The sequence below is a fragment of the Diadema antillarum genome, unplaced genomic scaffold (genome assembly GCF_040938485.1).
Source record: "Diadema antillarum isolate AM-2024a unplaced genomic scaffold, OU_Dant_1.0 scf00000147, whole genome shotgun sequence".
In the NCBI taxonomy this organism is placed as follows: domain Eukaryota; kingdom Metazoa; phylum Echinodermata; class Echinoidea; order Diadematoida; family Diadematidae; genus Diadema; species Diadema antillarum.
Window position 1 is genome coordinate 665,018 of NW_027271036.1, and position 20,361 is coordinate 685,378.

Here is a 20,361-nt window from a genome sequence, read left to right on the forward strand (position 1 = left end):
AAATAATCATTCGTGACAAATTAACAACGGGACATATAATACAGCTAAATATAAAAATTATGTGAACGTACATGTACGAATATCTGGAAATACGATAAAACAAAGTAAATGAAAGTATTATAGAAACATCATAGGAAAAAAACGATCCCCTGTCCATTCATGCAGCTCAATACGCATTGATGAAACGGTTAACATTTGAATAATCATATTTGGCAAAGTGTCTTTGAATGTTTGGCCTTTTTCCAAGGAGTTCTCTTACATACACACACATACACACACATACACACACACACACACACACACACACACACACACACACACGCACACACTCACACACACATACACACACCCTTCTTGGTGTTATATACTTAATCAATTTCTGCGGAATAGCAAAGAGCAAGTCAAAGAGCCCGGAATATGGTGATATTTTATGAACCTGCGAGTACTGTCATGAAAATACTATAACCACATACAATACTGCAAATTGGCATCTATTAAAATGTTACTTCGGTATAGATAGGTGTATTGGCAGGACTTCATGAAGCTCGGCTCGATCATCGCGCATTCGATTCACGCTGCAATTTGCTTGCTGATGTCCCACCCCCCCCCCCAAAAAAAAAAAAAAAAAAAAAATCACTGTCAATGCAACCCGATGCCTACACAAATCTAGTTGCTTCCTTCCAAGATTTCTAAGTGCGTGGATATGAATATACATCTTTCTAGCATAGGTTAAGCCAGTTTAGCCAGGGATTTGGCTATCAAGTTTGCAAACTCATCGGTGATTTGAGGGAAGAGGGAGGATATCACATGCGACAATGTTTGCACGTTCGTCACTAATCAAGTATAGTTTACAACAAGGTTTAAAATCTATACAGTGAAAACTATACGATAATTCACCTCTACCATGGCATTAGGCCTATATATATAGTAACTCGCATTCGCTCTTTGCTGCTCTCCCTTCTTATTCAAGTCATACATTAATCATAATGGCATTATCTAATTGTATTGAGGAAAAAGGAGAAAATCGAAGATTAATGTGGCTACATTTTATCAAGCATAAAATTATGAGATACGTTTTCTGTATAAAGAAAAACGAGTCTCTACAGCAGGACAAGAAGATACTTTCTGCTCCAGTATGATTTATTTTGGCTCGAGTGAACTAAAGTTATGGCGAAAGTATTAGGCGTCGGATAGTGTTTGATCAAAAAACAAAAAACAAACTTGTTAATAATCATAGTAATTTACTGAAGGTGATAACGATAAGGTTTAAAACTTGCGCAGATATAAAAAAAACACTCCCTCTAGCAAGAATTGCAAAATCAGGGCCCCGCTTTATCAAAAGATATAATCGACTATAAATTTCCTTACCACACAGACTGCCATAGACGTTGAATAGAAATCAACTATATAATCATTTTTATAAATTATAACTCTTCATAAAACAGGGCCCAGATTGTATAGACATTTCGTTGTTGTTATTCCTTTCTTTTTTCCTCTTTTTTTTTTTTTTTTTTTTGGTCTCCTTTCCGCCTTGAAATCCATTTGGAATGAAGTTCAAACAGTGATGACGCATCACGTGACACGACTTGAAGAGGATATCTGTGCACTTTTGTAGCATGTCACATTCGTCGGGTGCCTGTGCATTGGCCGTTAACGCAATACAAATTGTATTGCGTTAACGGCCAATGCACAGGCACCTGACGATAGTCATGTTTCTCTGCATGTTTCTGACAACGTCGGCACATCAGAATGATAGAGCTCACAATATATATGGCATGATATTCACGTGCGATAATGCGAAGGAGCGACGGACCGTGCATGTGGGTGCCTCACATAAAGGAGCCCCTGAAAACTTGTATCGCGGATTTTGTCTCCACCGTGCTGCTCCCCTTCTCGTTCCCTCCCCTCCCCCCCCCCCTCCCCACCCGCACGCATCAACTTCCTGAGATGATGAGTCAGACAGCTCTTAAAGGGGTGCTCTATCCCACATAATTTCCTTCTCTTCACTGATGTATAAAAAGCGCGATCCTTTTTTTTTACACTTCCTTATTCTCTTTAAGTATTTCTTTTAGACCCTTATCGCAAAATCCCAATACAACTAGACTATAGTATTTTAGATTTGTAATTTTTTTCGTATATAGTACGAAAAGATTATTCGAATCTTAACAGTCAATTTAACTCAACAAATAAAGACCCTCTTGAGTTCAAAATTTACAGGAGATTTCCAAATATATCTACCTATATGCCCCCTAAGCAAAAAACAGATAACAAAAAAAAAAAAACGTTCTTTCTCATACTCCGCTTGTAAAATGTTCAATTCATTACCAATATTCCTTTCAATCATCCCCTTCATTACAAATTTAAAGAAATTCCTCCGGCTTCACCAGTCTATCCTTTGATTTAGTTATCATTTCGTATGACCACCACTTGTATTATGTTGTATAAAATTTCATATGTTTTCGTTTTATTTTCCATTTGTATATATGTTACTCGATATTATTTGTAATTGTATTTGATTTTGTAACCTTTGTATTTGATCCAGGGCTCCCTTGCAAAGCAGGCCATTGCGGTTCTGAACGGAACAACCCTGCTTTTAAAGAAAACATGAATAAATAAATTAAAAAAAGACAGGTTTATATAAATCAAATTTCGGCGTAATAGCTGTACACTGTATCATTCTATATTTTATACGATTCTACAACTGATTTTATTTTGAATGATCTTCTGAGTTTATCTCTGTACTTCTAGATAAAATGTAGCATTACCAAGAGTCCAACCAAGAAAAATTACACATCAAACAGATCATATACTGTATGTTGAATTAAAGCTTACTAATGAACAAAAACAGTTAATTTGTAAATTGTTAGATTAAAACATATAAGAAAGAAACGCGGGAGACCGTCATCATAAACGAAAGCTTGACTTTCGTGTAGACCTCTTTTGACACTCAACAGAAGCCGGCATCAAAGACCGATATCCGTTGACAAAAAAAAGGAAACAAAAACAAAACAAAACAAATCAACATGATACAAAGCAAAACGAAAGTCCCCTAAAAAAACAACAGTATAAAGACAATCATGCCTGTATGTTAAAACATTCATCATACAACATGATATTATAAATGATTGATGTCAAAATTTTCTTCTTGTTTGGTAAAAATCCATGTTATTGTTTTCATTATAACGATCACTGATATATTGTGTCTGGCATATATTCTCTCTCTCTCTCTCTCTCTCTCTCTCTCTCTCTATATATATATATATATATATATATATATATATATTGTGCCTCGCATATATTGTACGTTTTGTTTTCATTGAATTTGTGCGCCAACAAATATGTGTTATTTGAATTGAATTGAATATCTTTTTTAAGTCGGTTTTTTTTTTTTTGGGGGGGGGGTCAAAAACAAAGATTCAGGAATGGGATCGTCTAAGAAGGTATGAAACTCCTTTTGGAAGGGACGCAATTTCTTTGGCCAAATCGGGGCAGAAGAAGCAAATGAGAATGCGAACGTCATTGTTAACCCCATTCGCCAGTTCACGATTGGTGTATATCCAAAATGACCCATGCACCGCAGACTTCCTAAACATGAAAAGGTCTCGTGAAGAAGCATTCATTTTTTTCCGGATTAATGCGCTTAGAAACATCAAGTGTTATTCATTATCATTATCATTATGCGATCTTTATAATCGTTGTATAGACGAAATGCATAGAGAGCTTTCGTTAAACATTATTGATGAATCACTTCACCTGTATATATTCCAGTGCAACACGTATAGATTAACATTCTGGATAGATCTTGCCTGAGAACATTTTTCTGTTTTATCAAGTCAATAGCAAATTTACAAACATTCTCAAATTGCCCTCGTTTTACGGCACATAATTATGCAAAACACATCCTTGAACTGGCTTATTCCAGGCTGAATAGACTATGTATATACAAAAGCAATTGCACGTTTAAACAGTAATGATATCGAGCGTTAAAATCTTTCCAACTTTTGTTGTTGTTGTTTCTGTATGCCAAATCGTATTCTACAGTGGCGGCACAGACTAAGTGCTACCAGTGCTTCGGACTCGGCGCTAAGAACCCTCTACTCGCCCAGGCCGCCAGCCAGTATCCCATCTCCAGCTGTTACGACATTGGAGCTCGCACTAACAAGGTGGACTGTACCGGCAAGTGCTACGTCCAGAACTTCACTGTGAACTACGCTTTCCAGCAACGTAAGTTCCCTGGTCTTTCTACGAATAAAAGGCATGCATACATCAAATTGTGATGGCATATAACTTTGCTCCAATACACTTAGTGTTGAGCACTAAATAGCGTGCACAAACATAGGACAAAAAAGCAAACAAAACGGGATAGGTCAAGTTTTGTTTGTTTGTTTGTTTGTTTGAGTCATTTTTCTTCCAAAATAATTTCATACATAAATCAAGATTATTTTCAGTAATATTATCAGTATACAGGTTACAATATACATGATTCGAAGAAAAAAACAACAAATGTGTAAATTGATTCCATTAAGCTGCGTTTACACCATGTTCCCGGCGGCCACGGCAGCCCCATTTGCCCGAAGCGCAGTGCGTCGTGGGTAGATGAGACATTTTCCTGTCCCCCCTCCCCCTTCGCATTCTAGTCTTGTTCGTTGCAGTCCTCGCTCCGGTAAACATTTTTATAGCTATCAGACGTTGTCAATATTTTCCGTCGCTTCCAAGTTTTGTTACGCTCTACACGTGCCGCCGTGTTTCGTTGCATTCACTCTGTTTTATCATGGCGTACAAAATTCCTCAGTAGCACCGGGAGTGCCGTGGCAATTTTTTTGACAGTTTAAAAATCTGACACGGCATCCACGGCAATCACGGCCTGTCATGTTTGACAATCCAGTCTCACCGCGTTGTTTCACGTCCATCCCGTTTGTTTTTTTTGTTTTTTTTTTGTTTTTTTTTTTGTTTTTTTTTTCCATGGTGACCTGAAACGGGGCTATGCCGTGGTTGCCGGGAACATGGTGTAAACGCAGCTTTAACAATGTTAATACCAAGTTTTAAGAGTATTAATGTTGTAACATTTCTGATATCATTCATGTTACCCAATGTAACATTTTGTAATTATACGTCAGAAACCCGATCATAAGAAAAGTAAACGTTCCGCTTCGTACTCACGTGGGAAGATCAAGTATACCAATGCTATTGTAATGATTCTACAGAGAGAAATGTGTATCAAACCTTGTGTACAATAGAATTATGACATTTTAATTTTTTTTTAATGACTTCAACGCTCTCTCGTACAGCAAATATGCCAAATATTGAAGTGGACTATGTCAACATGGGCTGCGGGGGGACCGCCCGGAGAAACGGCTGCCAAGATTTCTCCACCTTGCCCAACATCGACGAAGTCCGGCAGCAAGCCACCAATGTCGTCGCCCCCTACGGCGGTCGAGTCAACACCATGAGAGGCGAGGCGTGCTTCTGCGCGCAGAATTTGTGCAACTCCGCGACGACTTGTGCAAAGACTAGCTTCGTACTGTTAGTTGCTTGTCTGGCTTTGTCTATGGTGTTTAAGTCAATACAATAACGGAGTAAACTTCGAAAGAGGAAGGAAAAAAGTTGGAGAGAGGGAGAGAGAGCGAGACGGTATGAAGACGAAGGAGAGGAAGGAGGATTTGGGTATGGAGTGATAAAAGAAAGCGAGAAAAATAGTATAACACGAATACAATAATTTGTCTTAGTATAAATACGTTAGTATTTTAACAGGGCTTTGTTCCGGTGATAACAATACTATTTGTAACTTGCAAAATAATTATGCAGCCAGTATATGGCAACGCTAAAACAGCCTAAATCTCTTCACACTAGTTGTAGTCCAAGTCCTTGTGAATTAGTCGGCCAGGTATGCGGGGTGGGGGCGAGCAGTGGGAAGATGGCTTGTTTGTATATTATGACGTCGACGTGTATGTCTTTAAATAGTTTGAGTTGGGGACATAACCCATCACTGTCATGATTCAGGAGACTCGCCATGATATTTCCGCGTTTTTAAATCTCTCTTATAAGATATAATAGCTTGTTTTTGTTTTTTCGTCTGTTCTAAAAACGTAGCCTTATAGTAAATGAAGAAATATATCATGTATTGTATCGGCTATTGAAGAGTTATGTGAAGTTGATCATACCTATAACCCATACTTTATGACTGATTGTATAATATACTATGGCTTACTGCCTGTCATAATGAAGATTATTGCAATATCTACATTTTCTGTAGATAGATCGGCTTGTGTTTTTGCTTATATTCGACTGTGAACACAGTGAAGGTATAGAAGTTTGTGATTCTAATAATCTGAATTTGCGTTATCATTTCTTATATTATGAAATGCTTCGTGTATAATAAACATGCAGTTTATCATGAATCCTTCAGCATTATAGTATTTTGTTCCCAGCACCAATGTAGATACACATATAGAGACTCTTGTATTATCTTCAGAGCTAAGGTATATAGGTTATCGATTTCGTTTAACCTTCACATAACCAGCAGAACTAATGACTATTATTCATGACCTCTTATATGATAACAATATTCCTCTTTCATTATACTTCTCCAAGAGAACTTCATTGTTTGAGGACACAATCGATAGGGTTGTCAAAATGTTATTGCTTTCTGTCATGTGAAAGTGGTGACAAGAAACATGTATTTAAGGAACAGCCCTGAAGATGAAGATCACTTGCTTTAAAAAAATCCGTACACTCTCTTTTTCACTCCCAAACTTGCCAAGGCATCAACATTTTCTAATGAGCTAGCTCAGAACGTGCTTGTAATAATTTTGTGAGTCCTGACTTGTCAATCTAATGAAAAGGGAGTTCACATTCAGAATTATACCCTGTAGAGGAAACAAAATAGGCCATTTCCGGCGTAATGAACTCTCACAAGACATGAGGTTAAATGATTTATAACTTGACTTGCTCTCTGTGATAAAAAGATGCATGATTATGACTCGCAATGGCTGAATGACGCTCTTCTGAATTCGCGTAAAGTCCAACGATCACTTTTCGACTCGATCAATTAACCTGAATCTTTGCACAAGTTTAGAGGGAAAGAGGGCGAAAGAATAGTGTTGTCATAATGATTATGATGACTGATATTTGAATTCTCTTCATTTTGATTTTGCCCAGTTGATGTATCAAACGATTAAGAGTTGTTTGAATGCGTCGCTTAAAGGACAAGTTCACCTTACTAGACATGTGGGTTGAGTGAACACAGCAATATTAGTAGAACACATCAGTGAGAGTTTGAGCAAAATCGGACAATCCGTTAAAAAGTTATGAATTTTTGAAGTTTCTGCTCAGTCACGGCTGGATGAAAAGACTACTATAGCTTGTGATGTCACATGAGTACAACGATATAAAGAAAGAATAAAGAAAATTCAACATATTCCCATTTTTCTCACATAACAAAAGAACACTCGACTTATCTCTTTCAGAAGGCAGGGGGGAATAATATTACCCTTAACATACGTCAGTAGCAAGTCGAAGAACTGTGCACTTTATTCAAAAAGTAAAGTTTTGTGAAATTCTCTTTTTATTTTCCTTATATAGTTGTACGCATGTGACATCATACACTGTAGTAGTCTTCTCTTCCAGCAGTGACTGCGCAGATCCTTAAAATATTCGTAACTTTTGAACGGATTGTCCAATTTTCCTCAAACTTTCACTGATGTGTTCTACTAATATTGCTGCATCTTCTCAATCCTTATGTATATGAAGGTGGACTTGTCCTTTAACTGTTGCTTGTATACAGTGCATTGCCTTTGGCTGGCCTAAATGGGATTGAAAAGTAATCGACTTCACTATACAAAATGCAGAGTGGTCATTTTCGCGAATTCTCTGAGTAGACAGTTCATTTTATTCACTCTATCATCTTGTGTGAAGTCATTTTCACATCTTTTTTTAAAGCAGATGTCGAGTCTTTCACAGGTACAAGAAGATTAAAAAGATAATATTACTGTTTTGATGCAGAACCAGTATAGCATTTCCTTCTCAATGATGCTAGATATATAGTTAGATGGTACAAGTAAATACGAGGATCTTCGTTGCAAGTATTAATGTTTAACTGCCTCTGTTTATCAAGACAACTCTATTGTTCCCATAATAACATACCGCAGAAAAAAAGAAAAAGATAATTGATGTTTGTGAGTTGAATACTTATGATATCAAACATTTATACGAAATTACTCGTTGTGCATAGCAATTGAACAAGCAATAAGACAAGCAATGAGAATAAAACAACTTTTTCATTGAAACAACATTGTCTAACGAGTGTTTTGTGAACATACGTTTTCGTCTGCGCCGTCCTCGGTAGCCTGGTTTGATGAATCGTTTGAAGCGTATCAGAGAGAAGCGTCCTGGATGTATGACAGGTCTTTCATCTGACAAGTGGGAAGTTAGTCTTTATAAGTTAAAGGGACATTCCAGACGATTTTCATAATTTCACATCGTGTAGTACCTAAATCGACAACTCCATGTATAGATTTGTGGAATTTATTGTGGTTTTTGATCAGAGAAACAACACTTTGAAAAACCTTAAACAAATTACACTGAACAAGGATGATGACATAGGAGGTTCACATATTTCAGAAATGTAGCAGTGTAATTCTTTTACGATACCGCTTGCTCTCGGGTTCATCTGTGTACAATCTATGCATGCCTTCTTCTTTTGTTCTGCTTCCTTGAGCCCCAACTCATGCATACTTTATGGTGACTCTGCCATGTCATCATCCTTGTTCATTGCAATTTGTTCTAAATTTTGAAAATATTCTTATTCTTCATCCCAGTCATCATAAAATCTGAAACTCTGTACTCACTATAACTAATCTATAGTTATTCAAATGCAAAAATCTGAAAATCATCCGGAGGTCTCCTTTAAGGCCACTTTTCTCTTTATCGCAACAAAGATAATGATCTAAGTAATGTGAATATTATATACACACTTTTTATCATAGGAACACAGTACCATGAAGCCATTCAGCTGGAAACTTGAATTGAATTTCACCGTTTTCGTTTGTTCGTTTTTGACGGAGCATTAATCCCATCACGCCGTTATACTGAGTAGGCTTATATGACAGTCACTGTTTCCCCGCATTACTGCTCCATCAATCATCAAAACAGCCAAACCAGTTTCCTCTTGGTTTGTAGGCCTACGCAAAATTCTCTGTATTTCTGTGTTATATCAAAAGACAATATCCCGAATTTTTCGTGTCGTGTTACCTTTTAGTTTTCAGACTGCTTTACGTTTAATTTGCAATTCTATGCAATTGTAATATATATATATATATATGTATATATATATATATATATATATATATATATATATATAAATATATATATATATATATATGTGTATGTATGTATATATATATATACATATATACATATACATATATATATATATATATACATATATATATATATATATATATATATATATATATATACATATTATATAACACAAAATACATCTACGAATCATTATGAAACCGGGATGGAGTTCCCATGAGTGTCAAATCACTGAGACTTTCAGTCACGTGAAGGCTACTCCAGTAACTCCACGTGTGCGTAGCAAAGAAAAAAAAAGTAATATTGATAATAGAAGAAGAAGATGACGATAAAGGTAAGAAATGTGGCAGGTTGTCCTACATGACGTGACATGAAGTTTGTAACTTCGGCTAAATTATAGATCACTTCAACTTTAGATAATGATAAGACTTAAACATTTTCACTTGACCTTTAACCCTTGACCTTTGACCCCCATCAACTTTCTTCAAATATTCACTATGTGGTAACATTCAATTTTCATGAAAATGCTTCGATTTATTTTCAAAATATGGGCAAATGTTCACATTTTCACTCAACCGTAGACCCATTGGCCCAAATCTTTCTCTGTGGAATCATGGAGTAGTAATGCATGTCCTATAGGCACTCTATACCTAATTTGATTTAGTGTATGCATTGCGTAATCTTCAAGGCATGGAGAGAATAGTAGCACCGATTAGTGGAATTTTAGCACTAATCTGATCCATGACTTTTGACCCCATGGCCCTAACATGCCCAAGAGAATCGCAGTTGTATGCATAGTTATATTCCGTATAGGGTTTAGTTTCATGAAGATATCTTGAGCCATTTCCGAGATATGAAGAAAAAAAGGTGACATCTTAGCATTTTCTCTTGACCTTTCGTGACGTTTGAACCCCCTGGGACAAAACGTTCCCTGGAGAATCTGCTCTTTTTTTTCTTCTGGTACAGGTCTCAACATACTATAGGTTTCAAGAAAATACTTTCAGGTGTTGCATATAGATTAATGACGGAAATATTGTAAGAATTTAATCTTGAGCTTTCCCCTTGACATTGTGCATCCAAAAGGTGATAGGCTAACTTCGTTCCCTATAAATATACATACATTTGCCGAGTTTCATATGGATACTTCGAATAGCTTACGCTGTCCACGTATTGATTGCGGACTGGAAGAGGGACCCGGGGACGGACGGGACAATCAGAAAATATACACTCCGACGACACTTCGTGTCGGAGTTAAAGGACAAGTCCACTTTCGCATGCGGATTGAGAAAATTCAGCAATATCAGTAAAACACATATAGGTAAAGTTTGAGGAAAATTGGATAATCCGTTCAAAAATTGTGAATTTCCGAAGATTCAGTTCGTGATCACTGGGTGTGAAGGCTACTACAGCTTGTGATGTCATATGTGTATTATACAACCACATAAAGAAAATATATTAAAAAAATCAACATATTTTCCCCTTTCTTGCATAAAAGAACAACACATGACTAGCCCCTTTTAGAAGGCAGGGAGAGATATAATTACCCTCAATATTATTATGTCAGATACAAGCTGAGGGAATGCATACTTTTTTTTTCAAAAAATGAAATTTCATGCCAATTCTCTTTATCGAATGGAATATATATATTTTCCTTATATCGTTCTACGCATATGTAGTAGTCCTCTCGTCCAGCAGTGACTGCAAAGAAACTTCAAAAATTAATAACTCTTGAACGGATTATCCAATTTTCCTCAAACTTTCACCGATGTGTTCTTCTAATATTGCTGCATTATCTCAATCCACATGTACATGAACGTGAACTTATCCTTTGAAAACATCATCGAATCAACTCAAAGTAACTGGAAAGCCCTTCTCCCTTCCTTCTCCCCCCCCCCCTCCCCTTTCCCTCTCTCTCTCTCCATATGCACACATCAACCTTATTTTACACACGTATTGCACTATTTATGAGCATCCTTTTGCCAAACACCGGGGAAGCCCCTCGTCCAAGTCAAACTATCAAAATCAATAATATAAGTGTCAGGCGCTCCGCAAAAATTAAAAGAAACATAAATTGATAGGTACTAAAGTATAGGTGAATGCAAAACGAGTAATGAAAAACTCAGTCATGCTGGTATCTAGCCTATATCGGGGTCGCGGTACAGTGGTGTACGTGCATAATAATGTTGTTTACGAGCTGATTTTCAAACTGACCTTTACCATGTAGCGAGCAATCCACATACCCAAGCCTTCTTCCTACTGCTTGGTATATATACTGTTCGCTATATATACTCGAAAAGCAATTTCGCCCATTGCGCTGTTTAATACTGCTAGTGTGTGCATCGTATATGCAGGGGCACTACTCTTTCGTCAGGCGGATTGGAAGGGCAGAGAAAAGAAAGTGTAAAAGTTCACTCGTGGTATGTATCATAAAAACAAAATCACGGCATGTTTCTAGAGATAATAATTATCTCAGTATATGCTACACGTCTAGCTACATTATAGGCCTATAAATATAGTACTCATTCTCAGGTGCAGAACCTCCAAAGTTTGAAGGGGGTATGGCTGGACTTTGCAGCTTGTTCACTAAAGTACTCATCATGCCCTATTCAAACCACCCGACCCGAACGCATCACCCGATGAAACGAAGTAAGCCTCTAAGAGAGATCGGAAGAAATTTTGAACTGTTTTTTTTTTTTCAATTTTTTCCCGATCTGAAAATAAAGAATGTCCGCTCCCACCCCTTCCTCCAAACGCTGCTTTCCCGACCTGCTAGTTCGGGATAGATCGGGGTCAAGATCATGATGGTGGAACGGGGGATTACCCAGAGTAGTCGTCTAGCTTATAGACTTTCAGTGTGTATGATAAGCTTTGGGGACATCGTTCCGAGTATTATGTTCCACCGTGGTTCCACACAGGCTACATCTGGATTCACCGTTCACGGAATCCATCCCCTATTGAGAAATATTATTAGTATCATACATTACTCCTCCGGACAGACAGATTTTCCTGTCTTTATAGTTTGCCACTTGAAGGAACAGTATAAATTTGGGAGGGGTAGATGATTATCTTATGTTATGTGCATTAAGTGTATGTAAATGGCAAAGATGGATATATATACATAGATGGAGAGGTAGATAATTATTTTGTGTTGTGTACAGAAAGTGTATACAACAGTTGAAATATGGATACAGGTAGATAGGCAGAAAGCGAGACAAACAGACAGATAGTACAGTATAGAGATGTATATGTGTTTATATAGGGCTATAGCTAGGTTTTAGGGGATATATAAGTCGGCATAGCCCTAAACTGTGACCAGTTTGAACGTTTAAAAAGGAATGGTTTTTTGAAAGAAAGACGTTCATTTCTGGGAATCCCCGGGGAATGTGCATTATGAGATCATGTAACCTTGTATTGTGCCTATGAATATCCTGGTTGAAATTTATCACATTGGTGGAGCACATTGACATCTAACAACTTTGATAACTTTGGCTCTCGATATGGAATCAGCATGAGCACTATAGTGCCACCCAGATAATATCCTGATTCTCTTTTTCTGCTGGTACAATGTATACAAACAGTTTCTGTAAGCGTGACAGGTATGTTTAAAACCCCATATTACATTACATTTGGTAACGACAAAAAGCAACAATTACTCCCTTGAATGGCCAAAACCACTTGCCCTTTTTAAGATAGTTTTATACTTTACCATTTTTTTTTCATGACGCCTAGACTATAATTATAATTATGTCATTTCAGAGAGGTCACTCAGTCAACAGAAGTATGTCAGAATTACTTCTGTGACACACCATTTTCGTGATAAAGTCTTATTAGGCTTTCAAATAAACACAACTTGTAATATAGACAAAAATAAACATTCAGAGAGCTATTTTACTTCATTTAGAAAGTTGTTGAAATGAGGGCAATATTGTTGTACCTTCTAGGGAACCGTAGACCGCTATTTACAGAATATCAGTTGCTATTGATCAATTGACTTTGTATGTTTGATTGTTTTTGTTTCAGCAGATCTCTATCATGGCTGAGTCAGGGGCTAAGGAAGAAACTAGCGAGGCGTTTGCAAACAGGTTCAGCACCATCCTAACACATGGCTTCGTCGCTTTGGCCGTGTCACTTGGGGTTGACACAGGCATCTTTGATGCCTTGGTACACTTGAAGGACAGAGAGAGCACAGCACAGGAGATCGCTGATGCTGCAGGACTCAAGGAACGGTATGATGGGGCATGTAATAATACTGTATAGCTAATACACTGTACACCTGTACTAGTCATCTAAAATGAAACCATTTGCCATGCTGGCAAACACCATTGTGTTCTAATTTAATATCTTCGTGCAGCATACACTGTCAGAAAATGCCTAAAACCTCAACTCGTCCTTGACCCAGTGTATATACATCTGCATGTATATCAAATATACATGTGCTGGAAAATTAATTATGTGTCCTTTTGTGAGTTTGATGAAGTAAAGCTGTTATGCGGTTGGTGATTTAAATACTTAGTATTAATATACGTGTAGTGTCATTTATATTCCACATACTAAGAATCTTAATATAGGATAAGTCTAAATGCTGATCATGTGATAAAGCGTATAGGTTTGCCCATCACATCACCTGAGAAGGAAACCTGCACTGTGGCCTAAGAGATTTTTCTCCTCCCCACCACAAATGCGTACGCTATCTTTTCTCAGCTGCGCTTAGGAAAGTTAGCTATGTATACATCCAGATCGCCTTGGAAGTGATAGTTTGTCCCATCACCTTCACCAATGTTGATTATTTGCTTAATAGGGTTAGGGTCAAAGGTCAAGGGTCAAAGGCCAAGCTAAAATGCTAATGTTCTACTATTTGATACTGAAATCATACTTTTCTCTATACCTTGAAAATTACTCAGTGCATAGACTTATAAAAGGGTCGAAAGTCAGGTAAAGATACATGTACCTGCATTGTTAGACAATTAATAGCAAACCTAGTTCAAGGAAAGGGAACATTCAACATATTTGTGAAAAAAAAACAGTCATTTCAATATTTTGCCAGTTATGTGAAACTGTCACACACATTGCCAAGACATTGTACTATACGCAGACCTATTAAAGCCATGCGTTATGGCTGAGGCATACCAGTCGCCATAGCTGCATTGGGGGGGGGGGGGGGAGATTGTAATAAATTGCCACATTTTTCACGGTTGGTGTGATGTTCCTTTCGATGTTGTTGATTGTATACATGCATATAATATATCATATTCTTCTGTTTATCTTGCAAATGTGATGTATTCTTTTTAGCGTGTGAAGTTGAGCTTTGAATGGGGAAAAAAAGAAGAAAGAAACGTGGGCAAAGTCAAGATGGCAATGTTTGATTCTTTTCTTTTAAACTTCAGGTACGTGAAAGAATGGCTCGGCTGCATGTCAGTTGCCCGATTGGTCGATATCAACCCTGAGACAGAGAAGTACCGCCTGCCAGAGCACCGTGCACCCTTCTTCACGAGAGGGACTGATGCACATAGCCTCGCCGTGCTCTCTACTGAATTGCCCATGCTGTCTGAGGTATACAGCAAACTGGCGGATTGCCTCAAGAAAGATGGGCCGTCTGGTGAGGCATGCTGGGAAGGCTGACAGAGAAGGGGATTGAGTATAGATCTATAATCATCTATTTATCTGGGTTTTTCCTCGCTGTTTGTGTGTGTGTTTATGTGTGTTTGTAAAATATATATTACCCCTTTATAGAGAGAAGTTTCATACCAAATCGCAATGTTGCATTTGGCATGGCATGTGTAGGGCCCACCAGATATCCTGCAAGGAATCACAAAAATGGTGCATGAGAAAACTTCTGTATCATGATATTATGCAAATTTACAAGAAAGAGAGAGAGAGAGAAAAAAAAAATAAAAGAAGCAAGAGATGTCTCCCTGTGGCAGATGTTGTATGTTTGTCAGTATGGTTTCCAGAACCTTTGCCAACATACTCCGCGGAAAATCCACCTAAACCTACTCCAGTTAAGGACGTCAATGTCCTGTATAGCGAAATAGTACTAGCAGAGGGTTTGGATGTGAGACTACAATGATCCTTATGTGTATTTGAAAATACATAACCTGCCATGGTTTAATTAGAACTCTGATATGCGCAAGAATACATGTACATCATGTTGACGGAATGATATCGCTGCAACATTTGCAGGGCACATTTTTATACTTCTTCCACTTTATGGCACAAGTTTGACTTTGGTAATGAAACACTAACAGGATTTTTTTTTTTCAGATACATGTATTCAAGCAAAGTGTGAACTTTGTGTAAAGTTTGACTTTCTGAAAAAAAACCAAAAAACAGGTACAACAAAGTGAATCCCTTACCGGCAAAAGAAACAGTGTTTGCAAAGGAATATTCATCAGTTGCAAAGGCAGTGAGGGACAGTGAACCATAATTTATCATTTTAGACTATTGACAAACATGCTGTTATTTACATTTGATCATGTCAATTCATGTCAAATGTTTGTCACAGAATCGAGAGGTTAATTAACATGGCATGCATTTGCAATGAAAAAAAAAAAACCCTCACAAATATTGTCGGGTTATTTCATGCTTTTCTTCAGGTTTACCATACTCTGACTACTCACTCTTCCACTCCTTCATGGCATCCTTGAGTGGGAGATGGGTTCGCAACCACCTTGTTCAAGACTTTATACCATCGATGCCGAAAATAGAGGAGAAACTAAGTAAGCTGTATTCTTCTTCGGCTTGTGTGCTCTGTTTTTTCTTTTCTTTTGTTTTCTTTTTCTCCAGGGTCTTGAGATTAGGGTGAGGGCTGTGATCGGGTTTCAGATTCAGTTTGATATGAGGATTAGGATTAGGATTAGGGTAAGGGTTAGGCCTATGTTTTTGGATGGACTTTATGCTTGGCTTACCTTGCATATATTTCATGGGAGCAATTGTTGCAGGAGCAAGTGTCATGGAACCTCCATAACTTATGATTTCAGATGTGAATAGGTACCACCCATGTCTCTCTGAACTTGTTAAAAAAATCATGATAATTTGCACTGCGTACAACTTTGGAAAGTGACTTCTGTTCCAGGTCGTACCATATACAAGGCAAACCATTCCAAACTTTGTGCAACGGTTTGAACTGTGGGAACATCTTCTGTTCTATAATCAAGGACTATGTTTTATGATTTGCTCCCATTCCTTGCAGAATCAGGAGTAAAGGTGCTGGACCTTGGTTGTGGTCGCGGTGTCGCCACATTGCTCTTTGCGGAAAACTATCCAAACAGCTCGGTCATCGGCCTTGAGATATCTGAGGAGTGTGTCAGCTTCGCTAGGGAGCAAGCCGAGAAAAAGAAGCTTACCAACGTGGAATTCGTTCAGTGCGATGCTGCAGAGCTTCCAAGTGACTGGTCCAATTCAGTGGACTATGTCTATGTTTACGACGTTATTCATGACCTTGCCCAAGCAGACAAAGTTTTGAAAGAGATTCACCGCATCCTCAAACCCGGGGGTGTCTTTTCCATGATTGAACCGGACTGCGAGACGAAGCAGTCGCGCAATGTTGGACTCGACAGGTTGTCTCTGTTGTACACAGTTAGTCTCTTTCACTGTCTGCCAATTTCTTTGTATTTTGATGGGAGCGTTGGGTTGGGCACAGCGTGGGGCCGTGACAAAGCCAAGGAATACATCAGTAATGCAGGTCTAAGTACAGATGCTGTAGTGAAGCTTCCAGCTAGTATTCATGCTCATTTCATATGCTCCAAACCAAACTGACAGTGATATAAAATGACCACTAGACTTGTCAAAATGAATGGGCGCGAAAATTATGTGATTTCTTTGAAGCAGTTGTACTTGACTTCAGCATAACTGTCAGGAAACGAAATAGTCTTGTACAGATTAACTCTCTATACAAGAACCATGATCACATACCCAACTTGGTCTACGGCTTATGCCAACTGTGCATATTTTGCTCAAAGGCACAGTGGCGTGCACCCATACAAACGACTACTAAATCACATATTATGCCACAGTTATAGCATCATTTTGCAATTCCATTCTTTACATACATTATATACGCGCCAGCTTGCGGTACGTAACGACTGAATAGCTGTGCTTCATATAGGAATTTTCAAAGAAATTTTGATGTTCTGTAAAGGTTTTGTCTTCAGAAGTCATGCTACTCATGGAATTTTGTGTAATATGACCTAGAATACATTCGTTTTTGTTTGTTTGTTTGTTTGTTCTTGTTGTTTTTTTTTTTTTTGGGGGGGGGGTTGTGTTCTGAATACAGTGTACTGGCCATTTATAGGAGAAAAATAGCAATAGCTTTGTCTTAGAATTTACATCAAAATAAGGCTTTCAAATTTTGTCTACAACTTTGCTTTTCTATAATCCTAGCATAGACTCTTGACTAAAAAGCCACCTGGCTTTGAAAAACATGCAGTGTTTCCCAAAAGCGCTTGTATTGTAGTCTTAGAATAATGTGGCACACAGGGGGTAATTGACACCATGGCACAGTAGCGTGAAAGCAGTGAGGTTGAAGGAGGCATATTGTAAGTATGTTGCAACTTTGCTACTTCTTGATTGAAGGTGAACATGTTAACTTACTGTTGAAGATCCATCGTATATATTTCACTCTCAAAACGATGACCTATACTAGTATTTAGGCCATGGGTTAGTGTCGGTCAACCTGCACTCCATCTAGACCAGTCCTAACATTTATTTTTGTTTCCATGTAGCCCTTGCTCTGGATGGTCAGAAAAGTGATGTTAACACACACACACAAAAGTTGGGTCTAAGACCCGCCCCGAGACGGTTTGTGACGTCACTTCCGGAACGACCTTTTAGCGAATACCAGGTATGGGGAAAATGATTTGGGTAATATTCTAATAAAGTGTCCCCGTGCCTTTATTTTTCAAATATGACCAATCATTTTGGTATTCTATTAGATTTCTCCGAATATGGGAAATTATGATGCAAAGTAAAGTTTGGCAATAATAAGCCCTCAGATTGCCGTCATCGACAACGAAATGGGCAATGATGTGGACAACATTTTGAACAAAATTTGACCAAATTTGTGCAATTTTTCAAATTTAAGCCTTTGACTTTGTATCTTTTTGTGAAAAATTAGTTGGATGACTTGAAATTCGGTAGATATCAAATAGATATCCGTTTTTATAAAAAAGGGAAGATTTTGGTCTAATTGTAATCCTGTCGTCTTCTGTAGACAGTTAAGTGCGCATGCGCAGTGTCTAGAAATAAGAAATAAGGAGGAAATGATATTTTGAAAATTCATATTTTTTTTCAATGAACATTTCCTGACCAATCCTTATGAATATTCAAATGAGCGGGTTGATGATGTCATACCCTCACAATTTTTAATGTACACTCAGCAAAAAAAAAAGAAAGAAAAGAAAGTAAACGCTTTTTCAAGTGTATATTTCTCATAGAATATTTGGCTATTAACCTGGTATGTCAGCAAAAAGGGAAACTTCATGCATGAGTGAACACCTTTGTTTTTCTCTTCCAGGGCACAAATTTTTCAAATTAGGAAATTGTAAATAATGTTTGGTTCTTGAATTGTCTCATGACTTCTTAAATCAGTAGATTAAAAGAAATAATTTAAAGAAATTCTGCTCATTTGATCATCTTTATGCTTATTATTCCCTATGTCATTTGAAGTTTGACTTGACAGAAAATTCTTATTTTCCCCTTTAGTTTCCCTCGTTGCTTTTCTTAGAGGTTATAAAGAGATAAAGAGAACGAAAGCTTATTTTTGCTATTCCATTTATGTCCCTCATTGTGTTTAACTTGTCTTTTGTTGTCGATGTTATCGTGAAGGGCATTTGCAAATGAGAGAGAACATGTCAATTTTTGCAATTTTTACAAACGAATGTGCTCACTCATGCGTAAAGTTTTCTTTTTAATCAATCTATTAGCTTAACAGCCAATTAAATTACCTTTAATTTGGTATAATGCAATGATTTTCATCAAAATCTTCTATGAAAAATATGACCTCGAAAAGGTGTTTACTTTCTTTTTTTGCCGAGTGTATGTTATTTTGTTACAAATGACATTCTCATGAGAAGTTGTAATTTTTAGCTAGTACAAGTAAAAGCTTGCATTTTCTCATACCAAGATATATCTGAATTAACATTTTGTTCTTTTCATTTTGTGTGGTTATATTAAGACAAGTTTTATTTCCGCACACCTGAAATATGATATATTTCTATACAGCTGAAATATGATATTTATATTTGTCACTTCTGTATATTAAAATCAATTGATAAGATAATTATGATATGTGTTTAATTTACGAATATGTGGGGCGTGCTTGTGGGAAGATCTTGTTTAACATCTCTGCTTTAAAGGACAAATCATCGATGAATCATCTGCGTGATTGAAAAGCGAGAATGTAAGGAAAAATCTGATTTTTCAGCACACTGCCAAGTGTTTTGTAAATCAGTTAGAAAGGCAAAACAGTTCATTAAAAAAAGACACCTATGTTATGACCATAAATATGTATGTTATAGTCATTGTTATCGCGACGAATAATTTGAAAAGAAGGAAATCATTTTCCTAATAATTCATTTGTGGAGTAGTAACAGCTGTAATGGCCATGTTCAGGCTGTCAATCAATGGACAGAAAGGAGTTTCTATTCATTTGAAGAGTGTTTTTGAAAGTAAATTGTGTACTTTATGAGATGCTGAAAGCATAATGTGTTTATGAGTGGGCAAATTTCCGAATGATTATGAACAAATTCTTCATTAGAAATGGAAACCTGAGGTTTTTGCGGTCAGTTTTTTGAAAATAAATTGTGTAATTTATAAGATGCTGAAAGCGTAATGTGTTATTAGTGGGCGAATTTTCAAATGATTGTGAATAAATTCTCCAAGAAAAAGAATAATGGAAACATGAGGTTTTTGCTTTCAGTTAATGAATCGACAATGGAACGTGTCCCTACTCTCTAAAAAAAATCGAGGGAAAATATTCACTCTTAAAGGAGTGAATACGAAAAAGAGTGAATTTAGAGTGAAATTGGAGTGAATTTTGAGTGAAAA

The 20,361-nt window shown here is 37.2% G+C and overlaps 2 protein-coding genes across 2 annotated transcripts; both read left to right on the forward strand.

Moving 5' to 3' along the window:
• Positions 1 to 2,483: 2,483 nt before the first annotated feature.
• On the forward strand, positions 2,484 to 5,572 carry LOC139721681 (uncharacterized). The gene is made up of 3 exons (XM_071633010.1): positions 2,484 to 2,508; positions 4,042 to 4,224; positions 5,289 to 5,572. Exons 1-3 carry the CDS (start codon positions 2,484 to 2,486, stop codon positions 5,570 to 5,572), a joined length of 492 nt encoding a protein of 163 aa, XP_071489111.1.
• A 6,068-nt stretch (positions 5,573 to 11,640) lies between these two features.
• LOC139721695 (S-adenosylmethionine-dependent methyltransferase Rv2258c-like) lies at positions 11,641 to 17,412 on the forward strand. Its single transcript, XM_071633025.1, has 5 exons — positions 11,641 to 11,735; positions 13,342 to 13,544; positions 14,703 to 14,914; positions 15,912 to 16,034; positions 16,508 to 17,412. Exons 1-5 carry the CDS (start codon positions 11,664 to 11,666, stop codon positions 17,071 to 17,073), a joined length of 1,176 nt encoding a protein of 391 aa, XP_071489126.1. The 5' UTR covers positions 11,641 to 11,663; the 3' UTR covers positions 17,074 to 17,412.
• The last annotated feature ends 2,949 nt before the right edge of the window (positions 17,413 to 20,361 follow it).